At 39.2% G+C, this 19,111-nt stretch overlaps 2 protein-coding genes across 3 annotated transcripts in view; both read right to left on the bottom strand.

The window, feature by feature from the left end:
• The window catches only part of NRG1 (neuregulin 1), an 889,211-nt gene that overhangs the window by 110,098 nt on the left and 760,002 nt on the right, over positions 1-19,111 (bottom strand). The gene's annotated exons all lie outside the window — the stretch shown is intronic.
• Positions 272-415, bottom strand: LOC148093637 (uncharacterized). The gene has a single exon (XM_087813762.1). The coding sequence runs from the start codon at positions 413-415 to the stop codon at positions 272-274; it is 144 nt and encodes a 47-aa protein (XP_087669888.1).

The following is a 19,111-nucleotide window of genomic DNA, read 5'->3' as shown; positions in this document are numbered from 1 at the left end:
CCCCAACCAAATGAGACAGCATCTTCCAGGGGGAAATCGATAAGTCGTCCAAGTCCAAGGCCATTATCCGAAGCAAGAGGAGTTCAGGAGGAAGGAAGAGAAGGGGGGGGGGGGAAGCCTCTAGCAACTACCAAATAAAAGTATATTGTAATTCTTGACCGCTGTTTGGGGGGCCACTTTTGCAGTTCTTTTAAATGCTTCTCCAAAGCATCCCGGCCGGCTGGTCCGGAGGACACGGGCCAAAGCAGACACCCGGCTGAAGGTGGCTGGATTAAGTAAACCAGTAGCCCAACCCGAAAGGCATGTTCCTCACCTCGAGCCCCTGAAGCTGGCGTCTGCTTGGGTGGGGAAGCCCGCTGTCACGCAGGAGCGGCAGGAGCCGGGGCAGGGCCGGCGCCGGCGGCGGCAGCGGCATCCTGCGGGCGAGCGCGGCGGGCTCCTACGGAGCAGCAGGTGCCTGCCCGCGGCGCGTCCCCGCCCGCAGCATCCTCGCGGAGCGCCGGGGAGAGTGCGGCGGGAGGCGGCTCCCCTCCCCGCCCCGCCCCGCCCCGCCCCCGCCGCACCCGCACCCGCACCCGCACCCCCACCCCTCCGCTCCGCTCCTCTTTGTGCTCCGGGAGCGCTCATTCACTTTCCGCCTGGCGGATCTCCCTTTCTTTAGTCTCTCGCTCCTTCTCTCCTCTCCTTTCTCAAACACGTTCCCCCCCCCCCCCTTAATTTCTTCTTTTTATGTTTCTTCTCCCTCCTCTCCCAACCCCACCCTCTGTCCGCACTCAGAGCGGCTGCCTGGGCTGAGTAAAATCAGGATAGCCAGCGACGCAGGACCGCCAGTGACTTCCTATTTCATCCAATTAGAAGAAATAAAAGCCATCAAATCAAAGAGAAGCAGGCAGGCCCCAGTCAAGCTCCGCGCCCGCGGCCCCCACCCCTTTTCTTTCTCCACTCTTTCCCTCTGCGAAAGCGGCTCCGTCTCCCAGCCCGGCCCTGTTTGCTTTCAGTCTCGCTGGCTCTTTCCCTCACCCACGCGCGGCGGGTCAGCGCGACGCCCGCGCCGATCGATGGCCGCAGCTAACAAAGCTGGGATAGGGTGGGGACGTCGGTGGGCCCTTCTGGGGTGGCCCTGAGGCTGGGCAAGGTCTGATATCGGATTCCTCCCCCGGGAGGCAAGCTTTGCCACAGCAGTTTCTCCTGCTGCTGCTGAGAGCTGGCATTCCTTCCCCAGCCCTCCAGTTAAGTTTTGTTCACCAAGAGGACTGCTGTTACCGGGTTTTCCACCAACAGCTAGGACATTTTTCTAACCATGGACAGCTCTGCCTTCAGCCGGCTCCACACAGACTCTGTAGGACTTTGCAGAGCCCAGTGCCAAGTGCTGAGCTTTACATACGCTGGAGGAGGGGGCTGCAGGGCAGGGGAGGGGGGCTCATACAGCCTGTCTCGGGTCCCCTTTACGTTTCCATTTCCCTGTCCCACCCGCAGCAGCCCTAGACTAATGTCAAGCTAATAAGAAACACTGGTAAGTAACCGAGCTACCAGGTCACTTCGAAATTAGCCTTCACTGCGACTGCACACTGCGGAGGCTTGCATTCCCTGGGCGATGTAATACATACCACATGTCCTCCGCTCTGACTGCACTGGGAGAATTAAGACGACTTTTCTGTAAGAGCATGCCTTTTGGGGTTGGGTTTCCGCAGCTTTACCTTACAGTTAGTTTCAGTGCTGTTTTTTTTTTTCCTTCCCTTTAAAACAGCAGTGATGAACAGCGACAGGCTCCCTGAACTTGCCCCTAGCTGCTGTCAGTGAGCACTGCGTGCCTCGGCCCTTTAACCCACCTTTACTGTGCCCGGACACCTGAATGGTTTCCAAGGAGCCATTCTGCTCACCGATGTCAACGGGAGTCTTAGAAACTCTCTCTAAATCTACATTACATGAGTATCAAACGAGTCCCAGAAGCAAGGGAATATAGGGCTCGAGTCCTGAGAAAATCTGCTTTAAGTGCAGTCTATTTTGTGTAGCACAGTCTTCACTGCTTTGGGTTACTTTTCAGCTTTAAGTGGGCATGGGATTTGCATATTATAATGTCTTTCCAAATAAAATTAGTCCATAATTACAAATAATTAAAAGAATATTAAAATCTTAAAATGTGTTTGCAGTACTATAGCTAACAATCACAACAAAAGCCTGAACCGATTTAAATAATCGTGATTATGACTGTGATAAGCTTATGAGCAAAATGAGTTATCTTAAAGTTCGCCTCCACATAACGTGCACTTATATCCCCAGGAAATGGTATTTTAAAATAATTCCTATGCTTAATTTCTAGCTTTAACTCTTTGATTTTAAAGTAGTGAGAGTTTTTCTTCAAGATTCCAGTCGTGGTCATGAAATTTCATATCACAGAAAATCTATATTGAAGCATTTACAGTATTCAAACTGAGAGGTATTAAGATTTTAATGACCAATATTCACGTAAATATTAAAAAACAATATAAGCAAGTAAGTGCTTATGCTACATTAGGGTAATTTATAATTCCTTTAGAGATCACCCAGTTTAAATATGTGGCACTTAACTCCTCAATTCTGCCCTCAACCAGTATTACACTTGAGTACAATATATTGGCATTCTATCCACAGCCAAGGTCACATAAATTTCAAAGACTAAAATGGGATTCAGGTAGCCCAAGTCAGGCAGGGAAGAGAGATACCAAGAACAAGTAACCTGTAGTTAAGAAAAGTGGTCCTTAACTTGCACCAATAACAACTACTCACCTCTCCTTAATCATTAAGAGCAAACGTATTCAGAAGACAAAGACATTACTAGGCACTAGCTGTCACAGCAAAGACAGCCACCACTTACCAAGGAAAACAACATATTATACAAAGGCTAGGACAAATCAGAGATAGGTCTGTGGGCTGGGACAGCTGTTCTTTCTCCTGGACTACACAACTCAGACTGTGGCATGTGTGTCTGTCTTCCCTGGAGATGGACCAGAGCCTTGTAGCACCTTCAAGCTAAGATCAGCTTGCAGAGAGTCAGCATCCTATAAAGTTGTTTCCCACCAAATTAGAAGGTGAATGGAATTGAGGAGAGGAAGTAGGGCAGCAGGAAAAAAATCAAAGGAATCTTCCATGAGTTCCATCCTTGAGACTAGAAGCCAGAAGTTGCCTTTAACTCTTTATCAGATCCTCTTTGGCAATAATGAAGTGAGGAAGGGTAGTGTGTATGGGATTAGGGATCAGAATTTCCTTCAGATAAGTCATGCCCGTTTGCAGGAAGAATTGCAAAGACATATCACTTTAACTCTTTACACCTCACCCCGTTAAAGCCCAGGAACACCCATATTTCAATGTCCCCTTAAAAAATGAGCTAGTCAAATTTTACTGCCTTTTTAAAACCACATTACCACCTCCTTCATAACAAAAGCAACATTGATTGAGCTCCACCTTTGCGGAGCCAAGAACACTGCTAGGTTCTTAACATGCATTGCTTTTATCTTCATAAATCCTGTACAGGACATATTATCTTGAAAATAAGAAACAGACTCGGGCAGCTTAGGTACCTTAGCCATGGACACAGAGCTATTAAGCTATAGGGCCAAAATCTGAGCAAAGGCCTGACTCATGCTATTTCTGCTGAAAAATACTGCTGCTCCATTTTTTTAATCCTTACTGGAGGATATTATTTCCATTGCTTTTCAGAGAGAGTGAAAGGAAGAGAGAGAGAAACATCAATGTGAGAGAGACACATTGATTGGCTGCCTCCCGCACTGGCCCCAACCAGACCAAGGATTGAGCCTGCAACCGAGGTACTTGCTCTTGGCCAGAATCGAACCTGGGACCCTTTGGTCCGAGGGCTGACACTCTGTAACCTCTGAGCGAAACTGTCCAGGGCTGCTTCTCCTTTTTAATCAAAGGGCCCACCTGATTATGTATTGCTGACCTATCACTTCAACGACAGAATAAGCGAGCCAGAAAGTGAAACACTGAAATAGTCATCACTTTAATGTAATTAGTAAAAAAAACCTTAAAGGCGCCTAGTTTCCAAAATAAGAGCCTTCTAAAATTTTGCCTACTGATTTTCAGACATTATAAGGATTAAGCACAGGCTATTTAAATATTATCTATTTATAGTTTAAATGGAATGAACTCTTCCGAAATCCCAGTTTGAGGATTTTCTTCGGAAAGCTATTTCAGTTGTGCGCTGCTATAAAACAAACTGCCCTGAAATAGCTAAAAATAACAACCATTGTATATTATCTCACTAGTCTGCAGGTTTACTGGGTTCAGCTGAGTGGTTCTTCTGCTCAATTTGATGGCAGCTAGGGCTGCAACAGCCAGGGACGCAATTGGGCTGAAACACTGAAGATGGCTCACACACAGCTGGCAGCTGATGCCAGGTGCCAGCTGGGAGCCCAGCTGGGACTGGCGGGTGGCGCACCAACCTGTGGCCTCTCTAAGTGGCTTGGGCTTCTCAGAGCCTGGCAGCTGGGTTCTGAGAGGACGCATCCCTACAGAGAGGAATGCAAGCTGCCAGGCCTCCTACAATCTGGATCTGGAGGCTGCACAGGTTATTGCCACTGCATCCTACTGGTTAAGCAGTCGCAGTGCCACCTGAGATTCAAGACAGGACAAATGAATCTTGATGGACAGAGGGCCAAAGAATTTGCAGCCACAATTAATCCACCACAGAAGGTAAGGAAGTACATATTGATATGTCAATCTGGGTCAAGAGGAGACATAGTAATATAGAAAGGGATTTGACTTTTCAAAACATACTTTTTTGATCCACTTTCATAATATTCCAGCATCTTTCCAAACCAGCTTCACTGAAGAAAATATTCTACTATATCATCAGATAAAATATACTCAAATTTCTCTGCTACCTCAGTTCAAACTAGGCTCTTTGGTTCTGCATTTATTTTATGTATTCTATCATGAGAAGTACTTAGCATAGCTCCAGCAGATGACAGAGGATGATAAATGCCATTCTGCTTTGGACCGTATTACCCAAACTTATTTTCCCTTTTACATTTTCCACCCCTGTATTTTGGCTCTTTCACTCTGAAAATGTTTATCCCTGAAGTTTATCCTTGCTCCTAAATTTTATGGCTGAAAAAGTAAAATTTACTTTGTGGTATCTAATACCACAATGACAGCAGTAATTTAATTTTGGGATCATAATCTTTGCAGATGACTATGTATAAACTTATAGTGATTTACTTGCCAATGAGTTATGAAATTGTGATTTCACAGGAAACCTTCAGGGCCTAAAGGTAACCTTAAAAACTTGCTGCTTCCTCCAAGAGTGAGCACAAAGTACTCAAATGGATGTGCTAGCCTCTTCCCACCCACCTGAAAATTAACCTCCAGCTCAAGTCTCAGCTCCTCCATGGAGCCCTCCTTGCTTCCAAGTCACAGACCCAGCATTTCCAAACCACACCATTACTGGGACATACCTTCAATGCTGGTTATTATTTAACTATGTCTTGTACATAGGACTGAAGAATGCAATTCTTCGAAGGTCACGTCTATCAATATCTTATTGTCCCAAACCTAGATCTGTGCTCTCTCTTCAATATATATATATATATTTTTTTTTCTTCTTTTTTTTTTTCTCATTGAGATTGAATTACACAGATGATGCCACTTCTAATAAATGGGCACACTTTTTTTTCATAACATGCATCTATTCAAAATACCTTCTATAATCTCCTCCATTTTGTCAGATATTTTAACGTCTACTAGTTCAGATACATCCTTACAAAGTTTTCTCATTTCTCCCAAATATGTCTTTCACGAATTTATCTTGTTTTAGTGAAACTCTGTTACCAGAACTATGCTTAACTCTTAACCACCACAGCTCCTTTCAATGGATGAAAAATTGGGACTGAGCCAAAATGTCACTGTTTTTCCTGTAATTCTTTTCTCGTGAGCCAAACAGAAGAGTTCTCTGAGGGCAAACCAAGTCCACTTGGTCTTTGAAGTTCTTCAACATTATTCAAAATGCTAAATGGGTGAGTGAGATTCATTTCACCTTAGTGGGCAGGTGTTTCTGCCCCACTTTGAGGGTTAGTCGAGACTCTGATTATACTTTATTCTCACCCAGGGAAAATTTACTCAGAGAAGTCAATGTGACTTAATCTGAAGAATCATTTTGTGAGATGCTGTATTAAATGTTTGCTGTGGAGTGCATTTATGTTCTCATTTTGTACCAAGATGATCAATTTACTCTGGCACAGTTTGTTCCTTATGAGTTCAGTTCTCTTGTAGCTCAGGATACAGTAAATGACCTCAAAGATGAGAATGTGAGAATTTTATATAGGAAGATATTTTTATGAAATGTGATAGTTATAAAGAGTCTTCTTTACTTTGAGAAAACCTATTACTTTTGTATTCCCCGTAAGTAAAATCATCAGTTATAAGCAGCCAGAGTTTATTTTATTTCTAATTTTACGAGTCACCTTCCTTTAAAATTACACTGGACATGTTTTGGAACTAGATGGAGATGGTGGTTGCACAACATGGTGAAAAAGGCCAATAAATCGTTCACATTAAAATGGTTAATTTTATGTTAAGTGAATTCCAACTCAATAAAAAAAAAATTACAATGGACACGCATCATAGTTTCAGCTTCTCCAACATTTAATTTTAAAAGGAAAACATGTCCTATATGACTAGTTTTACGAGTGGACTGCCCTAAAATAATGAGACTTTTTTATGTGTAGGCTGCCCTTTCCTCTACAAAATCTCAGTAGGTCACGTGGCATTAAATCTCTGGCAATCATTAACTATAAACTCTGAAGTGATTGATGTTGATGATGCAATACTGCATCCCACGAAACTTCAAAGCACAAATAAAGATATAATAAATTGGTATGTCCTTGAGAGTTTCAATCCAAAAGAAGTTTTATGAAAAACTGAGAAATATCTATAACTATCTCATTTTACAGAGTTAAAATATCATTTCTCATTGTTGGACTCCATCCATTGCCTAGTGAGAATATACTAGAAATAGGAGCAAAGGATGGAGGAAAGTGGCAGTATTTCTGAATTACCAGTATTTTTTGGTGGCACTCACCACCAGAATGCAAGTTCCCTAAGGGCAAGAACTGTGTCTGTTTACTATATATCTCTACTACCTAGAGCAGGCCTGGCGCACAGTGAGTGCTATTGAATGAATGTATCAATATGGAAACTCTACTGAAGGGGGATCAGTAAACTATGGGACAATGTCTTAAAGACATGGGTACTCCAGAGAGAGTTTTACTTGTGTGAATAAATGCAAATAATGTTAAGTTACTCTGTGTATGTGTATAACAGAAAGAAGAAAGGCCAAAAGGAAAATTACCTTTATAGCGACTATTCTGATGTTATATAAATGGATGGTCACTCATAATGTTACTAGCAATAGATGTTGTATTAGTCACCTTGAACAAATACCTTTGCTTTGCTTCATTAATATTTACTACTATAAGTTAAGGTCATAGCACAGGGCATCACAGCTTCGGGAGAATTTGTTTGTTTGTTTTACCCTCAAGACTTATGGCAAATGTAACAAAAACACAAGGGGTAATCTGCACTTTTATGTGCATGTACATGTATAATCTCATTTAAAGAAAATAATAAAGGCTGTACTTTGCAGAAAAAAATTAAACATAAGGGGGAAAATGCCTCTGAAAATCAATGCTAGTTTAATACAAATTCCGTAAAGTTTCAAAAACAGATGTAATTGATTTTGATTTATACTTAGGCACCAGCTATTTGTTTATACTTCAGTTGCTTGTCAGCTAAGCCTATAAACTCTGGTCCCCAAATCAATCTAGAAATGCAGTGGGTAGCACAGCATATCACTTTTACAAATGCTCCAGGTAGAAATTTGTTAGATTTTTAAATTTCCTGTTCAGATAGAAACTGTTGATCCACATAAGGAGCCAGTTATGAATTAATTACTTATAAAAGAGTACCACCTACTCAAGAGACTCTGAAACATCATATAAAACCATGTGTAAATTAAACCCTCAGAACTCACCCAGAATAAAGGAAGCTTGGGGAAAGAAATTATCTGAAGAGCTCTACTTTTAAATATGGTCCAAATGTGTAGATCTGAGAAGACTTTAGCTAGAGGAAAATTTGTACAATGTACATTTTCCTTAGAGGTTACATAGTTCTCCCTACTTTTTTGCTGATCTAATGCCTGCGTCATATTTTTCTGCTGCTTCTCAGTCCAAGAGGTAGAAACATTTTCTGCATTGTTATACTTTTTATTACTTTAAAAATATGAATTTGAAAGTTGAAAGATAAAAATGCCTTACAATGTGACCTCCAATTCAAAACCTCCAATCAGATTTAAGAACGACTGTTTCTTTTCTTTCCTTTCTATTGCAGAAATTATTTGGAGTGAAAGGATTTAGTCTTAACACAAAGATAAACTATAATCTCAAAAATAATTAGATTTAAATTTTTCTTTGGCTGAATGTTCAAGCTAGAACAGGCCTTACCCATAAATTTCATTTTACATAAGAAGTAAAAAGGTTCCAGAGGGTAAAAATGAACTGCCTGGAGTCACACCAAAGTTAGTTTCAGAGTCATGACTATAATTCAGGTCTATTGCTCCCCTCCTTTCATTTCATTTCCACAGTGGAAAGCTCTTTGGTTGTGTCCTGAGAATTAGATAGGAAGGAACAGTATAGCAGATGGTTTAGATTTTCTGTCACTACCACCATGGATTATCTCTGCAGAAGTATCTCACTTTGACCTTTCACTGCAACTGTGTCTACTTGGAAATTCACTCTATCTGATGCTCCCATGACTACTTTTGACCATAGCTCTACTGATATCCAGGCCCTCTTCCTGGGAGTATTCATGTTTGAACTTAGCCATTCAAGAGCGTTTCAATACACTGAGGGGACACGCAGGATATGGGTGCAAAGTGAAAGAACTTTCACTGAGAACAGCTTGCAGATCAGAAATTCATTAAACAATTGAAACATTACAGTGAACTCTATGCTTGCACGGGAAGGTACGGAATAAAGAGACTCTGAGTGGACAGAAGGAAGCTTATCTCCAGGAAAGTGTCTGTAAAATAGGGATCAGCCTTACATTATTGCAATGATTCAAACATACACAACATCAAGAACTGCTAATACCTGAGAACTGGTGAGCCAAGGTTACTTCTTTTAATTCGGAGAATTAGAAGACTGGTACAGGGGAAGGAGCGATTGTCAGGAACAGGAAAAAGACGGCTGCTGATGACTGAGATCTACTCTGAAATATCATGACTAGAAAACCCCAGGTCCAAATATGATGGCTCATTCCACAGAAACCTATATTCTATTTGTTAACCTAACCCATCACCTATATATTCTTTTAAGGAATGTAATAAAACACATATATCATGCACACTGGGATATTTGGGGGTAAAATGCTCTCATGGATGCAACCTAAATTGCATCAAACATAAAAGGACTTGATGGATAGATAAATGGGCAGATATTTCATAAAGCAAAATAGCAAAGTGTCAACTGTAAAATCTAGATAGTGAACAATGTTAAGTTGTTTACTGTACAATTCATACACCTTTTCTGTATGTTTGAAAACTCCATGATAGAATGCTGAAAAACCTTTTGGAAATATTTTTTTCATGGCTGTTTCTGGTCACCATAAAGGATAGAGAACCCATCTTAATCTACTGTAGTAAGTTTTATTATAAAAGCTCTTTAACCAATGCCAAAAAACAAAAAAAAGACCCAAAATAATCTACCAATTCCACATCCAGTAACCTGCACTAGGTCACCTCTCTTCCTCCACTACGCCCCCTCCCACCCACCTTTTCCTACTACTCTTACTTTAAGAAACTGACTTTTAAGATGAATTTCAAAATTATATCAAGGATATAAGAGCCATATAATATGAACCATTATCTGATGACAACGAAGTATCTTTATATGAAAAACCATTAGTTGCTGCAGAAAATCTAAGAGCTGTTCCTGACCCCCTCTCCTCATACCATTTTATTTATTGAGAAGGGATTTTTTTAATGCTATATTTTAACTATTAGGGAATTGGAACATCTATGAATAATGTGACTAGGAAAATTGTAAAGTTCACACTACTGACAACATTGGAAGGGTTAGACAATAACCTTTATTCTGTTGAAAAATAACAAAAAACACAATCCTTTTATTGTTAATAACATTCCTATCCTGAAAATGCCTTTTCCAATGGTCAACTGGTCAGTGGACACTCTAAGGCCAAAGGCTCTGATGTAGATAGAGGTTGAGTTTCTCCTCTGATGTTTTTCCCACCCAGCTATGGATGCAGATATTTTATAAAACTATTAAATATTTATGATGCAGCACAAAGCCCCTCTAAAAGCATCTGTATTTAACTAAATCACATCACTGACAGCAAGAGGCATGCAGAGTAATTTAACCTAGCAGGAGCAGTACTTCTTTTACATATCACTGCAGTGCAGAGCTTCAACCATATGCTTCTTTCTGCCCCCATATACCTCCCATAAGAAGGAAAGGCTTAACTGAAATGGTTCAGAAGGCTTTAAACAGCCTTCTCAGATGAAACATAAATCTTCTGAAGTGTTTCTCAAAAATTCTTTCTTGAGGTTTTGCCATGACTGTCACTAGAGGTCAGACAACCCATTTTCAGGTTAAGTCCCCTTAACCCCAGATTAAATACCTGAATTTAGCCCAATCTTTCTTCTATCATGACCTTCCAAATGTTTACTACTCTAGTCAATACTGATTGACATCAAAGGCATCCAGAAGGATCCTCTCATTCTTCCCTTTCACCCCCAAAGGCTCCAAGAAAAAAGTTTTGAATGGCTATATAAAAAGTTAATTATTGTTAACCATTCATACCCTTAAAGCCAAAGAATCTACTGAGATCAATACTAATACATAAGCAGGTTTCCAAGGTACCTAAGCATCTGGTGATGCAAAGGAAGAGCAGAGGGAGATCTCTGAAATTTAAAAAAGATACACAAGTGCAATGCGAAGGTAACACATTTTTAGGCGTCTCAGGCTCAGAGAAGCTGTACTCCTGGGGTCAGGTGGTTTTAAAATAACCTATGGCTGTCGAATAGGTACAACATAATTATTTCAGTGATAAGTATGTTGTGAAAAAAAATCAAGACGAAATGCTTGAGTTGTCCAACTCAAAATGAAATGATATTACTGAAATTCAGCCAGCATGCAGCAACTGATTTGGAAATTTGCTGCTCAGCAGTTAAACTAACTTCGCCTCACAGTCTGGCAGGTAAAAAATAGAAAACCTGAGGATGACCTGCTTCTCAAAAGTGGTAGATTTCATATTTAAGGTCACTGTATTAGATATAATAAAAATAGCCGCCATTTCTAAAGGCCCAAGATATATGTTAATTATCTAGCTCTCCATCCACCATGCATCCAAAAAAAAAAAAGTATACTAAGTGGCTATTTATCTCTCAGACACTGTGCTGAGGCTTATAGATTTAATAACAGGAAGGTAAAGGAAGTTCCATCCTACAGTCTCTTTTTTCTCTGAAGAAGAAAGGGAGGTTATATGCCAAAAATGAAGGCACGATTCAAATCCTGAGAGTGGAAAGGTCTGAGTCACCTTGGAAAACAGAAGAGAGGGCTGACTGTGACAAACAGAGCAGGTCAGACATCGTGGCAAGTAGAATATTTATATCAGCCCTTCCTTCATTATAATCCTCACTACCAGGATCCTTCTTTCTCCTCTTGAGAATTATACTGTGAAAGGGCACCAATGGGAGATTTAAAAAGAAAGAAGGTCATCGATGACATGAGAAATGGGGTAGAAGAGGGTAAGGGGGGAGAAGTGGTGATGGAAGGAGACTTGACAATGCAATACACAGGTGATGTGTTATAGACTGTGCACCTGCAGCCTGTGGAGTTTTGTTAACCATTGTGAACCCAATCATTTCAATAAAAATTAATATTTCTTTGGAGCTCTCCAGTACTTGGATCCGAGCACGACTGAAGTTGCAGGGGAGAGGAGGAAGTGAAGAGAAGAACAATTATGACCATGACAACGCACCCACACGTTCACATTCATGACACAGTTCCCATTCGGAAACATCTACACCGCACATCGGTGCACCTTCCCGCAACCCCAGAATTCAGTCTGCTACGTTAGGTGGTCCGCTTCATTATGATGTGTGGCTTAACTCTGGCCATGATGAAATCCAACCCGCTTAAATGATGTTGACAGTAAGCTCATGAATCAAAAAAACTTTAACTTACTACATAGTATGATGCCCTTCAGATGCATATTTCTTCTAATATGAACAAGAGGAGGGAAAAAGACATGCCATAAACCCAGAGTTGAGCAGGAAAATCTAATTTCTCTGCTTCAATTTTTTAAATAAATTAAATCAATATTTGAAAACATTGTGCAATTACAGCAAGTTAAAGATTATGCATAGTATAGCGGAGAAGGTTTGGCCATTAGTTAATTAATGTCTCTTCTGCCACTGATTTCCCATATAGTTTTTAAAATATGTGCCTTAGTTTTTCTAGATACACTCTAGGTTGATCTTGCCCCGGTTGCCTTTGGTAACTTCACTCACTCATTCATTCATTCATTCATTCATTCATTCATTCATTCATTCATTCCTTATTCAGTAATTGCCTAATATATGTCAAGCTTTACACAAGATAGACAAAAAGAGAGAAAGATACTGCAGTGAGTCCCTGCTTCCACAGCTATACATTCTAATGGAGAACTTAGTTTTCCTAATGCCAGTCTGGCAACAAGGCAAATTCTTTAGAACTGAGAGTCCATAGTCTTATCATGAATTTTATTTGTGTGGTAGACATATTGTGGAGTGATTTTTTTTTTTTAATGAGCCTGTCAGGAAACACTGTTTATTGTATATGCATGTCTGAGTATCTGAGATTTTCCTTCACTCAGGATCCAGTTATGAAAATGTTTTCCTCTGATAGTGTTTTGTTTTGACTAGTGATAGAAGAAGAATGTAGAGATTCAGTTCCCGAGGGACCATGCCTAGTCAAGAGGCCTCTGGAAGGACTGGACAATTAGAGGTATAAAACAAATTCCACCTATTTCCATCCTCAGTAACCATCAAAACAAAACTCACCAAACAGACTAGGCTGGAGTAGTAATTTGATGGTAGGTTAATTTTCTTAAAAAGTTATTGGTTTGATTGTTTTGGGTGGGTGGATTAAAATAAATGAATCAATTAAAATATCAATGCATTTTATTATTATCTTTATGGCAAACTGAAGACTTCTTATTTATGGAAAATGCCAATGCAGTTCTATCGTATAGTTAACCAAATTTCCTGAATTGTTATGGAAATGTTTTAATTTCATAGATATTCTAAACTTTCAAAATAGAAAAAAATATTGTAGTCCAAATCAAAAGAAAAAAAAATCATATTACATACATACAGATACAGATCTGATGATTTGCTTTAAAACTTGGTTGCTTGTAGAAACTAGCTTAAACAATGAGGAAGCTAGTTTAACAATGAGGAAACTAGCTTAAGCCATGATTCAAAGAAATAAGCATTAACCTCTTGACTAACAGTTCTGGGAACTACCTAGGATCTGCAAAACAACCGACACAGTAAAAGCTAAAGATGACCAAGTAAGTTTTATAATTAAAGTTAAAAGCCATTGTCTTCATGAGCTATTCACATTGGGACTGATGGTGATGAAAGAAATACATAACAAAATGATCAGAATTCGCATCCTTTATCCAGTTAGAAACATGATCTTTCCTTCTTTCGATTAAACTTGATGAAAGTATGCAAGGCTCTGGAGTAACCTGCTTCTCATTCAACATCTAAACCAATTTGAATTCTGTATCCTTACAACACAATTTCCATACTGAGCCCTGTCAGGCTGTGACTGTCTGACGGTGGTGTGTGCAATGAAGAAAGGAGGTACACGGGGGTGGAGCAGTCTTATTTAGTATCAGCGTTGTCTGAAGGTCCATCTTAAAGACACTGCTAAAACAATTTTCACTTTTGAAAACTGATTTTTCTTGTTTAAATGCTACTATTTCTGATGCTCAAAAAAAATTTTAATTATAAAACTTTATAAACAGATATGTATAAAAGTATTATATATATGATTCACTTTGCCATTAACTTGCTAACGTGGCATTTCCCCCCTTCATTTCAAATCCAGGAATGTGTTATGCCATCAATCTATCTGGGGCGTTAGGTATTACCTTTAACCTACATCCCATTATTGTTCTAAAAACAAGTGTGCACGCACCCAAAAAGTCAATAAATTCTGCTCAAACTAAAAGACGTTTTAAAAACAAGGAGCAAATTAGATCTAATTACAGGCAATAGAGTTTCAAAAGGTCCTAGATTAACATGACGAGCATTTTCCATGTTGAATTAAGCACGCTGTTCAGTCAGCAAAGATATTCTTTTTATATATCTTGTTTATGTCTCCTCTCAATATCATAAGCATTCCATTAGCATTAGCCCAGTGATTAATGCATATATGATGGAGGCAGGGTCTAATCAGTGATAATAACTGCCTACAACTATTTCCCCAATCGTTCATCTCCCAACTCTCTTACCCTCGCTAACAAAGACATGCCTACCAAAGCCTAAGGGTTCCTGTAGTTACAGGAAACCAGATGCATTATTTAGAAGGATGCAGAGGCTTGAAAGTTCGGCTGTGCCGCTTACCCTAGCAGTAGTAGACTCTAAGCCATTGGCAATAGGAGCCTTGCCAGTGCATTAGAAGATGAAATAGAAGGGCTGCCTGCCAAATAAAATAGCTAAGTAATAACAAATGTTAAAGAGCCTCAGCAGGGAGTCCTGAGCTCACTGCTGAAGACAATTCAGATCACCAAGCTTCCCGGTGGATGCAGAAAGGGGAGGTGACATCCCAATTAATTCTTTGTGTCTTGTGCTTCCAGAGTGCTTGCTTTTTAATTACAGTTATGCTTTTTTTTTTTTTTAAAGTTCCTATAGTATCTACATCCAAATGAGAAAATTACAACTGGTATAAAATGGGTATGGTGCAAACTATCAGACTTCAAGGTCAGGTATCATTAACTGTGTATTTGTATTGTCTATACTGTTTAGAAATCTGTATCGCTGTTCTAGTGATGTGGGACAAATGGGTAGTTTTACCCCTTTGATTTCAAAGAAAAAGAAATGTGTCCACAAAAAAAGCCACAATTTCTTATTCCCCATGTGTTCAAAAGTGGATATATTGCTACAGACAGGTGCCTGTCAGGCTTTAAGTAGATTTTGAGATAGTGCCATTCAAGTTTCATCTTGTGTTTAATCATAGTCAGTCACTTGGAATTTACACCACAGGCTGCCTGCTTGAAATGCTTAACAGCAGCCGGGAATGAGAATGTCATCTTCACTGGAAAAATACCCTGAAAGCTGACGAAAGAAGTCAATCCAAACACAAAAAAGAAAACTTACTGCAGGAATTATTAAAACCAAATAACCTTTCATATCACTCTGGAATTTAAACAAAAAGCTGTAGTTTTTATTCTACATCTCAAAAATTACCATCAAAATCAAGGAAGAAGTAGTTGAGGTTACATATCACATATTATATTTATGCTTTTTTTTTTTGAATAAACTGAGTTTCAGATATTTAACACATATACTTTTTATCTACCATAAAATGCTCAGCATTCTCCCTCCATCCCAAAAGTGTGTGTACTAGAGGGTGAAGGGGGATTGGGCTCATGGTGTTTATTCTAAATTACCCAAGTACCAAGTAAACAATTTATATAAACATATAAACTCCCTAGTTTTAATACCTTTTATCATAGTAAATATGTGTGTATATATTTCTGTGCCTTGTTCAGGAACCTTGATTCATAGAACTGATTTGTTCTAAGTAAACTCATTAAGGAAAAAGACCATTTTTAAAAGTCACTGCAACACTACAAGCCCTTTAAAGAGAGTAGCAGGTTTAGGGTCATAAGAGGAGCCCTCTGAGGGTTTTTATTTACCTTCTACTTCTACTGTCTGTTGGTGAAAAGAACCCAGGACATGGAGTCAGAGACACTGACGTGAAACCCTGCTTCCACCAATACCCACTATATAACCTTGACTAATTTTAAATTGTCCGAGACCCTCAGTTTCCTCATCTGTAAAATGGGACTATTATATTGCATCTATTCTCAGATGAAAGTATCTGACACATAGTAAGTGCTCATTAAAACATTATTTACTTTATTATAATAATTATTTTTAATAATAATAAAAGAAAACTCAACCTTATTAATGCTATGGTGGCATTCATTCCCTTAATCTCAAATAAGTGACTGACTTTTCAGCACCACAGGGAGGAACAGCGACAAACCGGTACCAGTTACTATGGAGATTTTTAGATATTTTGTAATAATTCCATCTAAAGTGAAACAGAGTCCTATAAAGTCACCCCATAAAGAAGTATTTATCATAAAAAGAAAACTTCCAGATATAAAAGCTAGAAAAATTTAAAATAGAAACATACCCGCATGTGAAATACTTCTCAAATGTTAAAAATTCTCTAATAAACATTATTTAAGTCAAGGTTATGTTTTTTAACTTTGATTTTAAAATATTTAAATATATGTTTTCATGATTTAAGGTTTTCCTATAAGCACACAGGCGTACAACTTTAAAAAATGGTGGGAATCTAATTTTAAAAAGCAAATCACTATTAATATCTATTTAATAAATACTCACTAGGAACCAGTGTAGTGATATGTTAGGGGAATGGAGACACAAGTAAACCAAAAGTCCTCCTTTCAAGACCTTACATTCTTGTCTGGGAACCAATGTGCACACCTGTGTCTATAATAAGTGGCAAGATTGCTGTCTGAACCGGAGCAGTAGGAGCACCAAGAGAGTCCTGCTGGGGGGTGGGAAATAATCTAACATCTCAATATATCAATGGGATAATAAAGAGCTTGTTTTACTCCTTGATTGGACAATAATATTTTTTATCATTTCAGAGCATCATTTTAATAAAATATACCCAGGCCTGCACTTCCCTTTAAAAAGGAGGGAAGGAGCTGCGACATTCTGAAACTGAATGAAATTATGGCTAAGCCTATTCCTGACGAAGACCCTCCCCACCAGGAGCCTCTGTTACACTCACTCCTCAATGCGCTTTTTACTGAGAAGGTCACAGCTAATGCTCTAGTCCTTTAAAAAAAACAAGCAGAAAATTTTACTATAATACTTGTTTCTCTGCGTTTTCATGTAGTGGATGTAATGTTTCATTTTTATTTATTTTTTCACTAGGCTGAACAGTTTTAAATCTCAGTCCCCTTTACCTGCACTGTAAAAAGGGTTTGAAAGGTTCCAATAAATGCCTTATGTGCCCCGAGTCACCTATTTCCTTCCTAAAGCTTATCTTGCTTTCACACACAGTCTCATTTGCACATATAAGGCAATTCTCATCCCCATAACCTATTTATCCTAAAGCATACTCAAGGACTCTTTGTATGGTTTATTTTTGCACAGATAACTTGAGGAAAATCTGAACAAAGATGCATTTCTGCTCTGGAGCATTAGGGACATGAAATTAAGAAGCTGCTATGAGGATAACAGAGAAAAAAATCCATCTGGATCAGCCAAAGGGAAATGTACAAAATGTATAAAAAATATATTATGGCCACTTACATAATTTTCTCTCGGATATATGCAAGGGTATTGCTCTTCATATTTCCTTCAGTCATAACACATTGTTATCATAAAAATACCCTGTTTGACAAGGGGTTCCTCGTGGTACATCTCATCAGAGGTGGAACATGCCAGATTTTACAGCCTTTTCATTTGTTTGGGAAAAAATGTAGCCTTGTAGACTAAAAATTATAAATCAAGTAGCAGAAACAGGGCCATCAAACTTTAATCTTAAATTTTCACTCACTTGCTATTTGACCTTAGTTGTCACTTAGCCCGTCCCTATCTATACAGTATTTTACTTTTCTGCTGTTGAAACAGGCAGATTAATAGCCCTAAATTCCTTTTAAGAAAAGAAAAACTGATAAAAAGTATCATTGCAAATATAAGTTCTTGCAATATTTAATGAAGACAATCTCAGTCCTTCCCTCCCTCCCTCCCTCCCTCCCTCCCTCCCTCCCTCCCTCCCTCCCTCCCTCCCTCGTCTAAAAAGCTTAATATTTGCTGAAAAAAAAGCCCTGAAGTATCAGAGCAAATAACAAAATAATAGCTCATAGTTGATGAACAATTCAACCTACACATCAAATCTTCTGTATAAGAGAGAGTCATGGACTTAACAAAGACCAGCACAGCTTTAGGCTATAGCCCACACTGGCCCATATAACTGGTCATAAGGTTTAGCTGACCCCTGGTTGGCTGAGAGAGAAAATGAAAAGTGCCGTTGATGATGAGTTGAACTATGTATACAGAGCACGCCTTTATGAAAGAAATGAATTAATGCCAGATGCATTACAACGAGGGCAGGGCAGAGAAAAGTGGGAGATGAGATGAACAGGAGTCGTTGCCTCCTCCAGGTTTCAGCGCTGCCGTCCCTGAGGCGGATAAAGCCCCATGAGTGCGATTGCACACTTAAGACCTGCCGAGTTCCTCTGCAATAATAAATGGGATGGGCTAAGCACGCTTCTTTTTATTTTCTTACTAAAACAAAGAGAAAGAAAGAAGCACCCTCTAATCAACTGCAATTACTCTGATGAAAGAAACTAGCACTTTTTAAAAATCTGCTTACAAGGACCTGGATCAAGTGCTTTTTGACTTTTATGTCGAAAGCACATTCCCCAGATTTCAAAATGCTTCCCATGCACTCTAATTTGAAAACTGTAACTCATCTGTTTTACTCTTTGCTGCTTCACAAGAGCATGAGTTCTTGGATTAAAAAAGAGGGCATTCCTAAGAATGATTGTAGTGAGCTCCTTGGTACTAATCAAGAGTCTTTAAAAGATGATATTTCAATTGTCTTCAGTTTTCTACCTCATTATTTAAAATGGTGACCCTGTTTTAATTGTGTCTGCCCAATTATCAGGAACATTTATGTTTAACTTTCCTTTAAAATTCTCTGTGACTGAGATCAATTTCCTGATTCTTCTGCAGTGAGCTCTGAGGGCCCTGTTGGTTTTGCCTGTCTAG

The sequence above is a fragment of the Miniopterus natalensis genome, chromosome 2 (assembly GCF_054644295.1).
Source record: "Miniopterus natalensis isolate mMinNat1 chromosome 2, mMinNat1.hap1, whole genome shotgun sequence".
In the NCBI taxonomy this organism is placed as follows: domain Eukaryota; kingdom Metazoa; phylum Chordata; class Mammalia; order Chiroptera; family Miniopteridae; genus Miniopterus; species Miniopterus natalensis.
Note: the sequence above shows the minus strand (reverse complement) of the source record. Positions and strands in the feature narration are given on the sequence as shown.

Coding starts and splice junctions, on each gene's coding strand:
- LOC148093637 (XM_087813762.1), bottom strand. CDS start 415: ATGCCGCTGCCGCCGCCGGCGCCGGCCCTGCCCCGGCTCCTGCCGCTC.